Source organism: Pimephales promelas, chromosome 9 (genome assembly GCF_988280905.1).
Source record: "Pimephales promelas chromosome 9, fPimPro1.hap1.1, whole genome shotgun sequence".
NCBI lineage: Eukaryota > Metazoa > Chordata > Actinopteri > Cypriniformes > Leuciscidae > Pimephales > Pimephales promelas.
The window spans coordinates 37,513,017-37,530,074 of NC_142777.1; the positions used below are offsets into that span (position 1 = coordinate 37,513,017).

Here is a 17,058-nt window from a genome sequence, read left to right on the forward strand (position 1 = left end):
TTATGTGCAAAAAATAAATATATTATGTGCAAAAACTATATAGCCTATATATTTCACATTCTGCCTAATATATTATGTGCAAAAAATAAATATATTATGTGCAAAAAATAAATATATTATGTGCAAAAAATATATAGCCTATATATTTCACATTCTGCCCAATATATTATGTGCAAAAAATATATAGCCTATATATTTCACATTCTGCCTAATATATTATGTGCAAAAAATAAATATATTATGTGCAAAAAATATATAGCCTATATATTTCACATTCTGCCTAATATATTATGTGCAAAAAATAAATATATTATGTGCAAAAAATATATAGCCTATATATTTCACATTCTGCCCAATGATATCCTACAAACAATGTTGATATTGAAGGATATGGAAACAAATATAATATATTCTAAATGCAATATATTATGTGCAAAAAGCTTTTGTTTTTAAATTGACTAAAGGCTAAACTAAAAATGAAAATAAAAACAAAAACAAAAGCACAAACTAATTATATTAGCCTGCATTTGATTACTCCATTATAATGACAAGTATATTAAAATTCCACATATGGCACATTTATTTTCTCCAACAACAAATATTTTAGCAATATGTTTATTTTAGTCAGAATTATTGCGTATTATAGTACGTAGTACTATTGTAATTGTGCTGTTTGACACGCATACGCGGCGGCGCTCGTTCAAGGAAGCATGAATTTTAGCGGAGATTCACTTGCAGAAGCTCGTCCTCTTTTGACATGGACATATTTGTTGTGAAATGGACATATTTGTTTTACTTTCTAACATTTACAGATGGAGAATATACCTGTGAAATGTAAGTTGAGCACTGAGGAAAGCACCACATCTCAAACGCATTAAACAGTGCAAGTATTTATCTTTCAGAGCATCTGACAGGACAAGCTGCTTTAAACTTCTTAACTATATCTTATTAGTTATTTTGAAGCAATTAATATAAGCTTGTGTCATGTTTAGGACAAATTGTACTACTATGTAGCTACTTTCACTGCAGCAGCTCACACTGCAACCTCCGCTATTTTTCAGATGTGCTCATATCAAACTACTGTATCGATATAAACGGTATTGCCTCATTCCATGTCGTTTCAAAAAAAATATCGATACATCGTACAAACTCGATATACCGCCCAGCCCTAGCGTTAATGGTTAAAGTTTTTTTTTTTTTAATTTATATACTAGTCAAAAGTTTGGAATAATTAAATGTAATAAAAAATACAGTAAACCTTGACCTCTGACCCTTACCTAGCATCTCCGCTTCAGTGGTCACTGTGTCTCCAGTCATTGGGAAGAGTGTGAGGACAGTGCCGTATGTTTTATCCTTCTCGAACGTATTTCCTGTGAAGTAAACTGACAGAAAGTTGCTTTGCATGCCAACGCTCGCCACATGCCAGAGTATCACGTCGCCAACACACATGTTGAATTGTAGGTGGTTGAACATGAAACCGTTAACCGCTGAAACACAATTAAAAACGAAGGTTAATCCAGTTTGGTATAACAATACAAACATCCAATGTTATTAGATAATTAGATTGGATTATTAGATAATCCCATGTTGCACATCTAGAGACTAAATAACACCCACTGTGCATGACATTTGAATCGTAGAAACCGGGATCATTGCGATTAATCCGAGTTGGATCTTCAATGTTCCTTTTAATGTTTTCCTCAAAGTACCAGCTTCTGTTTTCATCAAACACCGTAAACAGGAGCTTCTTCTCTTTATCTGAAGTTACCTGTGAAAACATCAGGAGCATTAACCTGCCATCCGTCTACTTATAGTTTGTATTTATTAATAATAATTTAATAATCCGTGTGATAAACCAATTTAGGCTGAAATTAACACTCGTAAAACAGTAAGTTTTATTCTTTCTCACACAAGTTATGATAACAGGGTCGGATCATCTAACTACGATTTATTTTTTCATGGTTTCTTGCTCAAAACTGTTATGGCCTCAAAAGACTTTTTTGATTTGTAAAGCAATACATTTTCACGTTTGCATCACATGCTTTTCTGACACAGGTGAAACTCGAAAAAATTAGAATATCATAAAAAAGTTCATTTATTTCAGTAATTCAACTTAAAAGGTGAAACTAATATATTATATAGACTCATTACATGCAAAGTGAGATATTTCAAGCCTTTATATTTGTTATAATTTTGATGATTATGGATTACAGCTTATGAAAACCTTTTCGAATTTGACATAATCATCAAAAATATAACAAAGGCTTGAAATATCTCATTTTGCATGTAATGAGTCTATAAAATATATTAATTTCACCTTTTAAGTTGAATTGCCGAAATAAATGAACTTATTTCAGTTTCACCTGTACTAAACTCGTTTCAGCTTCGCACTTGTGAAACGAGTCAGAATAAAAGAGCTCAAAGACTAGTTGAAGATAAACGGGCCTGGTTGCTTCAGATTTTTTTTATCAAGTTGGCTTTTGTTAACATTATCGGTTTGGTTTAGTGAGGGTGGTACGTTATTTTCAAAAGCGATAGAGCATTAACTTTTATCGCCATTTATACACAAAACTAGAGCCAGACCGATATATCGGCAGGCCGATATTATCGGCCGATATTAGGCATTTTCCAAACTATCGGTATCAGAATTTATAATGGCCGATAAATTAATATTTCAAAAATAAAATAAAAACGGACGAAACATGCTTCAACCATGTCATGAGTGTTGGAGTTGTATAGTTTGTCCACCAGAGGGCACTCTACACCATCCCTGTTGGCAACACTTGTGTATAACACGCCACACATCCTACATTTATATTAAAACTCATAAATAACTAATGTTAGGGAAATCTGTTAATGTTTTGTTGCGTGTTTCTGAAAAAAATATATATATCGGCCGATATATCGGAATATCGGATTTTAAAACCAACAAATATTTGTATCGGTATCGGCCTTCAAAATCCTTTATCGGTCGGGCTCTACACAAAACAACCAACGTAATAAAATTTTGCCACATTCGCATTTATCTGTTTTGGATAAAACAGAATGCACTTTTAGCGTCACTCAATCACATTCACAACATTTCACTTTAAAAGTGAAAACAGGCAACTAGGTGTGTGACAGTAAATCACGTCACAAGATATCGCAATATAAAAATGCATCAATATGTATCGTGGATAGTGACAGTATTGTGTATAGTTCACTTAAAAATGAATACTTATGTGAGAAAAAAAAAATCTGAGTTTTAGTGTCAGTACTACATTAAACTACTATGTTGATTATAATGTATAATAAAGCCATGGGGAAATATTTGTGGGCCCAGATAATGCCGAATGTTTGATGTTACCAGTAAAAAGTGTCCGACATTATTTTAAATATATCTAGTCAGTGACAGAGCACATATTCGTCTAAAATAATATCTTCAGAATCATGAATATTGTTATTCTGGTGTCTCTATTATATTGAGTTTCCAAGGCCACAATGCAAAACCAAATTTAGGATTTTAACCAACAGTACATTTTTAGTTAACCTTTTATAATATGTCTAAAAGTATCGCAATAATATGGTATTGTGAGTTCAGTATCGTGATATGCATCGAATCGTGACATGAGGGTCTCGTTACACCCCCGACGCAACATAATTTAGCAGAAATGAAGGCCCGTGTTTCAAATGAGCCTGTGTTGAGATAATTTCGATCTAGATCAGGGTTTCTTCTCACCACTCTGCCTCTTTTGTCCAGAGATAGGGATTTGCAAATGATGAGCGGTCCCACCAACCCAGACGCCACGTCCCGAAAGGGATCCACCATACTCTGGTATAAGCGCGTGAGGCATCGTGGGTCGGCATCTGTGGGTCCGTCTTCTGCGGTCAGCTTCCAGAGGTACGTCATTATCTCACCTGGTGGAACGGCCAAAGAACGAAGATCCACCTTGTTATCTTCAATCCACAAACAGAGAAAAATGTGTTAATACCATCAAAAGTCATTTAAATCAGCTCTATTTGACACCAGAGTAATTCTCTTTAACAAAAAATAGTTTTGATTTGTTCGTTGAAATAAAATAAACATTAACTGAAATAAAATGCAAACATATTTTAATTGTCGAGGCAAAATATCTATATAAGGCAAAATAAATGTATAAAACATATTTAAAAATAAAAAAATTTTATTAAAATTTAAAACTATATATAAATGGAAAATATGAAAACTAAATTGTAAGAATGTCTCGTACCTTTGTTTGTTGTCTTCAAAGGCTGAACACTGGTCAGGCCATTTGGATAAATGTTGAATGGTCGACTGGCCTTATTTTTAAAAACAATCTAATAGAGATATACAAAAGAGTGTATTTCAGAAAGCTTTACAAACACTTTATTTTAGGGTTACAACATGTACTTGAGAAACTAAACCAAAACCGTAAGTTTATAGAAAGTACATGTAGTTATTTAATTTTACTCAGTACTTATTTGAGTTTCAATGTAGCCACATTTTAAGTTCAATCTAACCACATCACCTTAAAATGAAGTGTAACCCAAATTAAAATTTTTAACAGTAATTTTAACACTTTAGAGTCCGCATTGAATTGAATTGGAATCATTTGTTCACACAAATGTGTCTCAATATAGAAGAAAAGATTCACAATTTTATGATAATTATGAATGAATATGAATTGAAGTGCAAAAGAGTAACCAACATACTCTTTCTCTTTTTGTGCTCCATGAAAGAAATACAGGTTTGGAACAACATAAAGCTGAAGAGATTTACATTTATTCATTTGACCGACGCTTATACGCAAGTGACTTACATTGCATTCATTTTCTTGCTTTCCCTTGGAGACCTTGTATTGCTAGTGCCATGCTCTACTGTTATGACAAAATATTCGGGAAACAATTTTTTCGTATTCATGCGTATTTTTGTATTTTCCCACCTGAAAATAATTTCCCACTCTGGTTACTTTATGATTAATAAATACTTAACTACAAAATATTATGTTTTCTAATACATTTACTTCATGCACGGATCGCTTCTGGCTTCGTTAGCCAAACAAAGCCCCAAATACCAGTAAAAACCAGCGTTGAAAAAAAAAAATAATAATAATTGTGACTTTTTATCTCACAATTGCGAGATTTGAAATCAGAATTGTGAGAAATAAAGTCGCAATTGCGAGATATAAAGTCGCAATTATGAGAAATAATGTTGGAATTGCGAGAAAGAGACAGAAATTAGACTTTTTATCTCACAATTGCCAGTTTACATCTCGCAATTCTGACTTTATAACACATAATTGCGAGTTTAAATGTCGAAATTCTGACTTCTTTTCTCGTAAATCGCAGTTGCGAGTTATCAGGCCAATTCTAAGGGAAAAAAAGACCCTCAGAATAGTTTATATCTCACAATTCTGGCTTTACAACACACAATTCAAGTCAAGTCAAGTCACATTTATTTATATAGCGCTTTTCACAATACAGATTGTATCAAAGCAGCTTCACAGTGATAACATGAAAGTAGTACAACACAGATCAACAACATTGCTAAACACTAAATAACCCCAATTGCGACTTTATATCAATCAATTCTGACTTTATATCTCGCAATTATGAGTAATAAAGACAGAATTTCGATTGTGAGGAAAAAAAAAGTCCGAATTGTGAGAAGTCGCAATTAGCTTTTTTATTTTTCATTCTGTGGCGGAAACAAGCTTCCATATGATTAGGAACCTGACGCGAAGGCTCATATAAAAAAGTTTACATTTTATAAGCTCAAATGCTCGCCTTGCTCTGATGCACGTTCGTGACTCTCCTGTTCGAACTCGTTCATCAAAATGAACAAATCTTTTTTCGTTTCATTCATTCAACGTCGCATTTAAAGCCCTTTGAAGCTGCACTCAAACTGTCTTTTGCACCTTGAACCGTTTGGACCCCATTGAAGTCCATTATATGGAGAAAATCCTGGATTTCCAATATTTCTTTTCGACTGAAGAAAGAAAGACGTGCACATCTTGGATGACATGGGGGTGAGTAAACTATCAGCAAAAGTTTTTTTTAAAGTGAACTACTCCTTTAAATCTACATTTGGTACCTGAAACTTATCTCCCACTTCCCCTCTGAGCTCCGGACCCATCAGCATTTTGCCGGTGTTTTTCTTCACAGTGAAGGTCTTGTCTGTGTACTCAATGAATGCCACCTTCTTATAAACCGAACCCAAGCGCTGAGGATCTTTCCTGAACCACTCAGATGCGGCTGCTGATGGTTTTGAAGGCCTGAAACATGCAAATCATCATTAGTTTCAATGAGTTTCACATTCATTCGGCTCAGGACATGCACACAGTCGTACCAGTCGCCGCTTTGAGAGGAATAGTCCCAGTCGATCTCCTCCGCGCCGATGTAATGGACCCACACTTTAGGTCTTCCCTTGGCGCTCGAGCGAAGCACGGATACAGGGCCTCCTTGCTTGAACACTATGGAGAACATGTTGTCTTCATCCTCCTCCTCCTGGTCATTCTCATCCGAATGGATGACATTTCGCTTGTCTGGGATTGGGATTGTCAACGGATCAGGGCAGATCTCAACAGTGAAGAATGCATTCATTCCAGCTGGAAAGGAGGATTAAATTGAACATTAGAGAAACACTCAAATATACTCTTGATGTGTTTCAGACTCTACTAGATTATTCTCCTCATATTCTCCATTGTTGCGGCTCCTCTCTTCCCAGTCTGTCAGTAACGCTCTGTTTACTTCCTGTCTCCTCCTTCTGAAAGCACACTGTGCTCTGATTGGTCGGCTGAATCAGTGTGCTGTGATTGGTCGAGCGCTTCGAGTGTGTTTGGGAAAGTCCCGCCCCTTTCCATAACCACCAGTTTAACACACTACTAACTAACTCAACCAGGCCCTGCCCCTTTATTCTGCGCATCAATTATTATAATGAGGAATATTGTGACGTGTTCGTTGTTCCCAGGAGAATCTCAAGACTACAATTTCAGGGAATTACGAAACATCAAATTTAGCTATTTTACTGAAAACATCCTATTTAAAAAGATCTTTTATTCTTCTGAAGACGTTTCATGTCTCATCAGTAACTATAACACCGCATGCTTCCTATTCCTAATGAAGCTTTTTGTGCAAGATGTAGTTTATTTTATCTCTTTTATTGTCTTTTTAACTATTGAAGGCAGCCCAATCTAGCAGAATATGTTGCTAAACTTAAACTATACCATTCAAAATTTTGGCATCAGAAAGATTTCTTTTTAATGAAGTCTCTTCTGCCCAACAAGGCTGCATTTATTTGATCAAAAATACAATGTAAAATCAGTAATATTGTGAAAAGTTATTAGAATCCAAAATAGCAGTTTTCTATGTGAATATATAGTAAAGTGTAATTTATTCCTGTGATTTTCAGCATCATTACTCCAGTCTTCAGTGTCACATGATCCCTCAGAAATCACTCGAATATGAGGATATAAATGTTTGCTTCATATTTCTATGGAAACCATCATTTTTGTGGATAATTGTACTTCACCTCATCGGCATTGCCTTTATCGGATAATAATTTTTACCGTACAAAATCATCATGTGATTGAAAGAGTCTAACCTGTCTGATGAGAGTGGATCTGGCAAGAGATCAGAAACTTTCCGAGCGCGGACGGCTTCATCAGGGCCGTAGTGAAGGTCATGGGGGTCATCTCTACGGTCACTCGCTTGTGGTCGAACACCTTTAGGGTGTGTCCTTCAAACTGGATGCTGTGGATCTCTGGGGTGGAGCCGAGGCCGATGAGATGCCAGGACACCTGCGGGCTCTTCTGGCACACGACTAGACCTGAGGAACAAGAGCAGAGACGCAGAACACGTTTGACAATTACAACATGTAAAGTACAACATATGGCAACTCAAAACAGTTCAATATTATTAATCCTGGGTTAGGGTTAGCGTTACGCGATTAGAGGGTTAATTTGTTCAACCCAGAGACAAAAATAAGAAATTAAGAATGCATTAAAAATTCAAAGAAATGTGAATTTATAGTGAACTGTAATTTATTCCTGTGATCAAAGCTTCATTACTCCAGTCTTCAGTGTCACATGATCCTTCAGAAATCACTCTAATATGATGATTTAGTCCTCATTTATTAATATTGGTTCTTATTATTACAAATATTGTAAACCGTTTATGCTGCTTACGGTTTTTATGGATACTGCACTTTTTCAGGACAGTTTAAAAGAAATCTACAGTAACGTTATATAATTCTACTTTACTGTCAACTGAATGCATCTTTGCTGAATACAATTATTTAATTTCTATTTACCCCACGTTTTTTGAGTGTCCACAAAAATTAAGCAACACATTGGTTTTCAACATTATTAATAATCCGAATTTTTTTCTTGAGCATCAGATCCTCATATTAGAGTGATTTCTGAAGGATCATGTGACACTGAAGACTGGAGTAATGATGTTGAAAATACAGCTTTGAATTCAGAAAATTGTAAATATATATATATATATATATATATATATATATTATTCAAATAAATACAATCTTCATTCAAAGTAATTATTCCAAACTTTTGACCAGTAGTGTGAGAAGCACTTCCGCACCTGGTAATGTGGAGTTGATGTATCCATTGATGGTGTGGTACTGGTTTGGACTGGATGTTTTCTTCAGTTTGTCTGCTCTGCCCACCTCCTGGTACCAGCTCTTACTCTCATCGAAGACGGCAAGAAGCAAAATAAACTCTTTTGCCTTCCGCTGTCTCTCCTCCGTCAGAGCCTCTGAAAGAGTCAAATGTTACAGAACATGTCACGTATTTACCAGCAATTTCATTCAGGACAAATCCTCAGTGGGTAAAGAGCCCATATTACGCCCTTTTACAGGGTCTTGATGTGTTTCAGGCTCTACTAGAACAGGTTTCCCTGCTTGAATGTTGATTATTCTCCTCATATTCTCCATTGTTGCGGCTCCTCTCTTCCCAGTCTGTCAGTAACGCTCTGTTTACTTCCTGTCTCCTCCTTCTGAAAGCACACTGTGCTCTGATTGGTCGGCTGGATCAGTGTGCTGTGATTGGTCGACCGCTTCGAGTGTGTTTGGGAAAGTCCCGCCCCTTCCCATAACCACCAGTTTAACACACTACTAACTAACTCAACCAGGCCCCGCCCCTTTATTATGCGCATTAATTATTATAATGAGGAATATTGTGACGTGTTCGTTCCCGGGAGAAACTCAAGACTACAATGGAGGCGTTTCAGGGAGAAACTCAGGAGCTTTTTCACACTAAAGAAAGCTGATCATATATCCAAAAAGCATAATAGGACCCTTTTAAACTGATATTATACTATTAAAAAAAATAGATATATTTGACACATATGTCATAATCACTTATCATTGTTTCTGCCTTTGATTATTAAATTGTTTAAATCAATATATTTTCAGCTAATGTGATTTTGTATATGTACATCTCTGAAATACATACACTCTAAACAAAGCTGGGTTGTTTTAACCCAACTTTGGGTCAAATATGGACAAACCCAAATGTTGGGTTAAAAATTTCATTTAAAATCTTCAACTTTCACTTTCAACTGTAAATTTTAATTACATTTTTAACCCAACATTTGGATTTGTCCATATTTGACCCAAATTTGGGTTGAAACAATATGTGTAATTAGACATTTACCTCTCTAAATTGTAATGTGTACTTTCTGTAAAGCTGCTTTGAAACTATGTGCATTGTAAAAAGCGCTCTATAAATAAATGTGCATTCAATTGAACTGTGACTGCAAAACAAAAAAGCATCATAGGACCCATTTAAATGGATATTTTACTTCTAAATTGATATGTTTGATAGGGGAAGGAACATAATCTTACCTGTGTTACAGATCAGCAGAGTGCCGACGAGTCCGCTGTTGAAGTCTCGCACGATGTCCACCTGTGATGAGTAAATGTAGGTGAGGCACTCCGGGTCGGATGTGGTCGGTCCGGAGTTGGGGGAGATGTCCCACACGTACTTATAGTATCCGCCAGGAGGCACTGCATCATCCGCTCGCTCCTGGACAGAACTGGAGTCCTCGTACGTCGCGCCTGAAAGCAGAAGGATGTTGAGGTTTATCTTCACACGCTATGGGGTTTTAAACTTGTCAGGATATTGCTATATATCTCAGGATATTGCTTTTATTTTGCTTTTGTTTTTTTCCGGGTAAGCCCAGACTTACCATATGTTGGTTCATACAGGAAGTCACATGTACTTTAAGCACTCCTGGAATTTATCAGTATCTCCAGTGTTACAAAACAAATTCCAGAATTCCAAACGGAATCTATAATGATTCTCATTCCAGGCACTATATTCCTAATTCTGTAAAAGTTAATTGTGCAGTCTGGAATTAATTATCCTCCTTTATGCTTTTAACTATTCCTTGCTTAATCCGTTCCTGGGAGCTATTTTTTTGTTTCTATTTTTTTTTAGAGCTATTTAGCTCTATAATGTTAGACAAGTCTAAAATTTGCTCATAAACTAGTCCAATGACAACATAAAGACTGACTTAATTAAGATAAAAAAAAAATAGACACTTTACCCCAGGCTAATTCAGGTCTTAAGACCCTTGCACATTGAGTCCGAATTTTCGTATGCGAATTTTTGGCGAAAAACACAGAAAATCGAACCCGATACGATTTTTTTTTAATGATGGATGAAAGTTTCGGAGGCAGTGTGCGAACGTGATTAACGTGACTTGAGGTCGTATTTATTTTTTATCGTGCGAAAATTTCGGACGTGAATTTTGGACTCTGTTACCGTGGCAACCGGCAGTAACAACCAGTTACATTTCAAACGGCCGAAGGGAAAATGGCTCATGATTTGTGGTTTGTTGACGACGTTATGGAGACAGCTATGAGAAGGGGAAGGAAATATCAGTTTTTTTGATATTTCCTCTTAAATATTTATTTTTTGGCATCTTGAAACCATGTTTTTGTATCTTTTTTGTACGTCTTTAGCGCTCCGCTCAACGGTGGGATTAACGCTGGTAACTGTCGTAGCAATCTTTGTCCAAATTACACATTTCTTCTTATTACTATTCTCCCCAGTAAAATGTCCTCGTGACTGTTACACTCCACCAACACACACATATCTCCCGCTGGGGTAAACTACACTGAGCGGTTGAATGCGCTTACTCCATCCGCCATGTTTTTTGTTTTGAGGGTTTTACCCAGAATGCATTGCAGTGTAGTCCTACTTAAGATAGTCAGAGTGTTCAGTGCTGATTTAGATGTCTATCTGATATCTAAGCCATAGTCAAAGTCTATCTTTGTGAAACCGGCTCCTGTTCTAGCTTGCACTATTATGATGAACGACGGCCGAAACTTGCACTTCTCACGTTTATCGCCTCTTTAAGAGGAATGGCTTGATGTATTACTCAATTGTAAGTCGTTCTGGATAAAATTGTCTGCAAATGTCTATAGAATTCCTTGAAGATTAATGCAAATCCACAACATTCATCGATTTACCTTCCGATTGTTTCCAGTAAGGAACGCCGATGGGAGAAATACTGAAAGACTGCGAGGCGAAGTTTTTGAAGTGCACCACGACCCTGTCGTTCACCACCGTTCTGATGGTCGGCCCTTGAATACCTGAAACACGAATAAATTAACATTCTGTCCAAGTTAATTCGTAACATCTTAATGTTTTTGATGAGAAGCAAGGTTGATACTGACCTGCCCATGGAGGTTTTGACTTTGGTGTTGTAAAAGTGGAGTCGGTGTATTCCGTATATACGGCCTTAGTGTATTTCTGCACACCGGATGCAAATTTCCTGTTAAAAATTAATAAAATGTAACTAGCCATCTATACAATACAACACAATACAGTGCAATACAACACAATTTAAATAAAGTAAATGTAAATACTAGGGATGCACGATATATCGGCCAGCATATCGGTATCGGCCAATATACTGTATGTTCATTTTTAATGTTATCGTTATCGGCCTGGTAAGAAAATGTGGCCGATATATTAAAGCCGATAAATAATGTATTATTCCCTTCAGCTGAGACGCTTGTTGAGCACTGTTTATGTTTTTGAATTTCTTGAAATATGATTGAATCTCTTGAAAAATAGAAAATACGGTTCGGTACAACATGTGAAGCGCAAATCTGTCATATCGGCTATACAACACTATAATCATATAGAACATCATTATAATTGTGCGCTTGGGACATGGAATTAATTGTGAGACTTTTGTATTTGTAATCAGGCTCTCAAAATTAGATAAAAATTCGGATTTAAGTTTATCGGCCGATATATCGGTTATCGGCTTTCAAATATAAAGAATTATCGGTTATCGGTATCGGCCAAAATTTTCATATCGGTGCATCCCTAGTAAATACTTACATTATACAATGGGTGTACCCCAAGGTTCAGTGCTAGGTCTCTTATTATTTACTCTGTACCAAATTATCACTATTATGGGATCTTAGAAGATTTTTTGACAATTTACGTCTATTGTAATCAATTTACATCTATCGGTCTTGTTAAATTGAAGCTGAAATCATTTTAAAAATCACCAAGTGTGTGTGTGCTCATGCGTGCATACGTGCGTGTGTCTTTAAGTCTGTGTCGTGACTCGTGACAGAAATGGATAGATGTGGGAGCGTTCTGAGATGCAGGAAAAGGTAAACTGATAAACTTAACCTATTATTAGTATAAGTATTAACTTTAAACTGATTAACATTTACAATGGTTAACTTTGGTTCAACTTTGCATTTCAGGGCCTGACATTAACGCTCGTTTGCTTGTCCGGGACAGGTAGTGTTGTTGTTTTTTCTTCCTCTTCTTCTTCTTTTTTGAAGGGGCGAGTGAAAGGCGATTTTGATCTCAGTCCCTGTGTGTGTGTGTGTGTGTGTGTGATAGGCTTTGTCATGCCCTCCCCTCTTCAGCTCGTTTACAGAATTCAATATCAAGTTTTTTGACACATTCCTTTTACACATTTTCACATTTCAAAAGTATAACTTGAAACAACAATAATTTAAATTAAAGAAAGAAAGAAAAAAAAAATAAACAGCATCACAAACATGTTAAACTCATTTAGCAGAGATACAGATCCATTTAAAAAAAAAAAAAAAAAAACTTTGCAGACTCTAAATAGATATAAAGGCTGTTTTAAAATGAGCACACCTGAGTGTTGAGTTACTCCATTTAGTCCCTTTTTTTAAATAAATAAACAAAACTAAACGTTCAGTAATTATACCAGATGTGGTCTTTTAATATTTCAGGATTGACTTCTAGTAACAGAATGTCCTATGCCTCATAAAGCATTATCTATGGTCTCAAGAAATATGCATATTCAGCAAATGATCCGCTGCGGGTTCACACTAACGAACTGTTATCACTAAAAACACCAGATCAGAGATGTTTGTTCTGAAAATCACTACGAACAGGAATCTGGGATCAAAATGAAACCAAATTAGGCTTCAATAAAGCTATTAACTTATAATTAGAAGCTTTGTTCACTTTGGTTATGCTCTGTTTAACTGGGAGCGTAATTGAATTTTGGACAGTCCTCAAAGTTGTCCATGTCAACTAATGAAAAGATCAAACACTTTCTCAAAGCTGTTTCTTTATGTTTTATGGTCACATTCCAGTTTACTCATGAAATACCAGTTGTGTTTTTAAGAACATTGTGCTAAAATGTTCATAAAAAATGCATGTTTTATGATAAATCTATGGGTTGTGGTGCATTTAATTGTTATGTGTGTGTGTGTAATAGTAAAAGTGTTTCCCACCTCTGGTTTGCAGCAGGATCGGTCGTGTCTGTAAACACATATTCCCACTTGGTTTCCACTGCTGCGATGAAGAACTCCAGAGTCTTCGCCAGGACACCGGACGAGTTCAGACACACTGCGAGGAAGAGGAGGAACGACGGCACAGCCTTCATCACTGGAGCTCAAGTTAGACACACGCTGGCTGAATGTGATGCTGTCAAGACACATATAACAGAGAAGTGTTGAGGGAGGAGCTAAAGAGAGAGACGTTTATGAAAATCTTGATGAGTAATAATGAGGTTTTGAGTCATGAAGAGTGATGTAAGACGAGAAAGGATGATGGATTGCTGTGTTTGGGGTTTTATAAATTCCTATTTTTACCCCATGAAAAGCAGCAATATCACTACAGAATTTCTTACTTTCATTATCACTGGATTTACAGCCGAGGTTCTTCATTTTTCTTCGTTCAGGAACAAAAACATTTAGTTTTTATCTGAAACACACTTTTAGAAAACCATACATCTGTGCTTTTTGGCTAAAAACAACTCCAACATTGGAAAATACTGATATTGTTAATGAAATATCTATTTTAAATCGAATTAAACCTTTACATAAACAACCGGAGATTGTGGCAAAATAATTCTTTGAAATATAGATGCAAGATTGGTCTTGTTTTAAAGAAGGCATTTGAAAGATTTTTGTAAAAGTGAAAAAAAATTAAACAGAAAAAAACGATATAGGGAATTAACGTTATATACGTAAAGTTTGAGGTTTTGAAAATGTACAATGTAAAAGTGTAATTATATTTTATATAAAAATATAAAGTATATACTCTAAAACGGAAAGGGAAATCAAAGCCAGAAATAAAAAATGTTAAAAATTATGAAAGGAAACGTTTTTATTTAACTTGTTTTTTTGTTTTTGTTTTTGGATTTTAACTGATTATTTTATTATATCAATCAATATCCACCTCTCAACCTCCGACTACTGTAAGTCTGTGTCGTGAGCAGAAATGGATAGATGTGGGAGCGTTCTGGGAAAGGTAAACTGATAAGCTTAACCTAATATTTGTTTATTTATTTATTTTTAAAGTCTTGAAATTGATTAACATTTACAACGGTTTTGGTTCAACTTTGCATTTCAGCGCTCGACAATAACGCTTGTTTGCTTGTCCGGGACAGTGCTGTTTTTTCTTATTTTTTTTATTTGATTTTCAAAATTACAAGTTCTTGACACATTTCTTTTACACATTTTCACATTTGGCAACTTGAAACGGCAATAATTTAAATAAAAGAAAAAAAGAAACTTAAGGGGCAACACAAACATGTTAAACTCATTTGGCAGAGATACAGAAGTTTTTGCTTTTCCATTTTTTAAAAACTTTACAGAGTTTATAAAAATGAGCAAACTTGTGTTTTGAAATTTTCCTAATAACAAAAACAGATCGAAAGTAGGCTGTATATTTGTCTTTTGGAAAAGTTATATGAATTTGTGAAGTTAGACAGATGACACATTTAGGTTACAGTTCATTTTAACACAGAAATTGAGACAATCTCACACCAAAATATTGATGGCATTCAAAAAATAAGTGCATTGACTCTCTTTCACAATTACAAAAAGAGCAATTAATCAATATCCAAACGCTCTACTCTGTCTTTCACAGGATCTACTCTGTGAGCAATTTTAAATGACACTTCTTTGGTTTTATTTGTTTCACGACCGTCTAGAAATCCCCCAAAATGTTCCCTATTCAAATGAGGGGATTAAATCATTAATTAAATCAAGTTTATCTAAAAACAAATCTTTTGGAGACTTTACTTCGTATACAGTGTTACACAGAATGCCCTGATTTCTAAATAGAGATGAGATTTGTGAAAAATAGTTTATAAGCAATTCTCTTTCTGACTAAATGTTGAAGAACTACTTCTCCTCCCGTTCTGAAAGAAGCTTCGTTGGGTTTTGTTTTTATTTAGTTTAATTGTTAAATATTTTCTTGTTAGTTTTCACATGTCATACAACACATTCTGTGATACTGTCATCTTTTGATCTTGAGCTAATTGGTGTCAGACCGACCTAAACCGTGGCACGCGCATCACCTTAGGAGCGCGGAGAGATTTCTCGAGTGCGGACCGCGTCACACTAACGAAATCGCGGAATGATATTATGGACCTTTTTCACAGACTGGGATAACGCGTTTTTAACCTATGGTTTTAACGACGGTCATCATCAGCACAAATATAATCATGCGACGTTTTTTATGCTTTCAATTTAAAAACAAAGTTTATGTACATTTATATCACTATGGCTTTGTACCTTTGCATCAAATTACAAGAAAACTAGTAAACGCTGCTGTGAATGTGTTTCTAATACAGCGGGTGACGGTAAAGTTGACAAATTCCCCTCTTCTGACTTAAGTTATCAATCTCTCTCTATTTTTAACACCTTTTCCCAAACAGGGACCATCTGTAAGGGAGGTTACGGCGCCCCCTAGTGGACATTTCAGTAACGGTACGGGAGCGAGCACAGATACAGAAACGCGAATGTCACCTTTTTAACCCGTAGGGCTTACGGCGTCCCCTAGTGGACATTTCAGTAACGTTTCGGCACAGATGCAGAAACGCGACTGTTAGTAGATAGAACAGAATTGATTTTGCAATAAACCGAGTTCATATTATTTTTGAAATCTCTAGGTCCACGTTTTCAGGGAGCTCGCGCCAGCTGTGACGAGGTGGCCGAGTGGTTAAGGCGATGGACTGCTAATCCATTGTGCTCTGCACGCGTGGGTTCGAATCCCATCCTCGTCGGATTGCATTTTTTAATCTTGAAAAACATAGGCCTGGTTTCACAGAAATAGGTTTAGATTCAGCCAGGATTAGGCCATACTTAAATTCAGGACTTTTAAGTAGCTTTTATTTTTAAAAAAACAAACAAACTGGTGTGCATCTGGAGACAAAACAATGGCAGGTGCACGTTGCTTTTTTAGTAAAAAATTAAAACGCAAACATGCATTTTAGTCTGGGACTATTTCTGTGAAACCAGGGGTTTGTCATGACAGTAAATTGGGGAAATCCACCTACAAACTTCTGCATATTAAAGCAAGAAAATTATTCAACATATCACCATACTTTCCCAGTTGATTAATCACAGTACACCAAGACAATTGTTTTGTATTGGTTTGTTTTAAATATGCAAATGAGGCATTCTACAATTAAATATGCACTACTTTGTATAATACATTTCTTAAACAGAAAGCTGGGAACTATTAAGAGGTTTTACTGAAGGGATTTTGGATATTTCTTTTATATCACTCCATAGATCAGAATATATAT

At 35.7% G+C, this 17,058-nt stretch overlaps 1 protein-coding gene and 1 long non-coding RNA gene across 2 annotated transcripts in view; one reads left to right on the forward strand and one right to left on the reverse strand.

Moving 5' to 3' along the window:
- Window positions 1-5,408, forward strand: part of LOC148977609 (uncharacterized) — a 31,850-nt gene extending 26,442 nt beyond the window's left edge. The window contains exons 3-4 of the long non-coding RNA XR_016169758.1: window positions 3,740-3,880; window positions 4,720-5,408. This is a non-coding gene — a long non-coding RNA (uncharacterized LOC148977609). The remainder of the gene's footprint in view (window positions 1-3,739; window positions 3,881-4,719) is intronic.
- The window catches only part of f8 (coagulation factor VIII, procoagulant component), a 28,288-nt gene extending 14,386 nt beyond the window's left edge, over window positions 1-13,902 (reverse strand). The window contains exons 1-12 of the mRNA XM_039654923.2: window positions 13,751-13,902; window positions 11,684-11,781; window positions 11,477-11,599; window positions 9,845-10,057; window positions 8,581-8,754; window positions 7,583-7,807; window positions 6,329-6,587; window positions 6,074-6,254; window positions 4,230-4,317; window positions 3,719-3,936; window positions 1,618-1,768; window positions 1,278-1,487 (exon numbers count right to left, since the gene is read on the reverse strand). Of these exons, the coding sequence (XP_039510857.2) occupies window positions 1,278-1,487; window positions 1,618-1,768; window positions 3,719-3,936; window positions 4,230-4,317; window positions 6,074-6,254; window positions 6,329-6,587; window positions 7,583-7,807; window positions 8,581-8,754; window positions 9,845-10,057; window positions 11,477-11,599; window positions 11,684-11,781; window positions 13,751-13,902 (2,092 nt within the window). The remainder of the gene's footprint in view (window positions 1-1,277; window positions 1,488-1,617; window positions 1,769-3,718; window positions 3,937-4,229; window positions 4,318-6,073; window positions 6,255-6,328; window positions 6,588-7,582; window positions 7,808-8,580; window positions 8,755-9,844; window positions 10,058-11,476; window positions 11,600-11,683; window positions 11,782-13,750) is intronic.
- Between the last annotated feature and the right edge of the window lie 3,156 nt (window positions 13,903-17,058).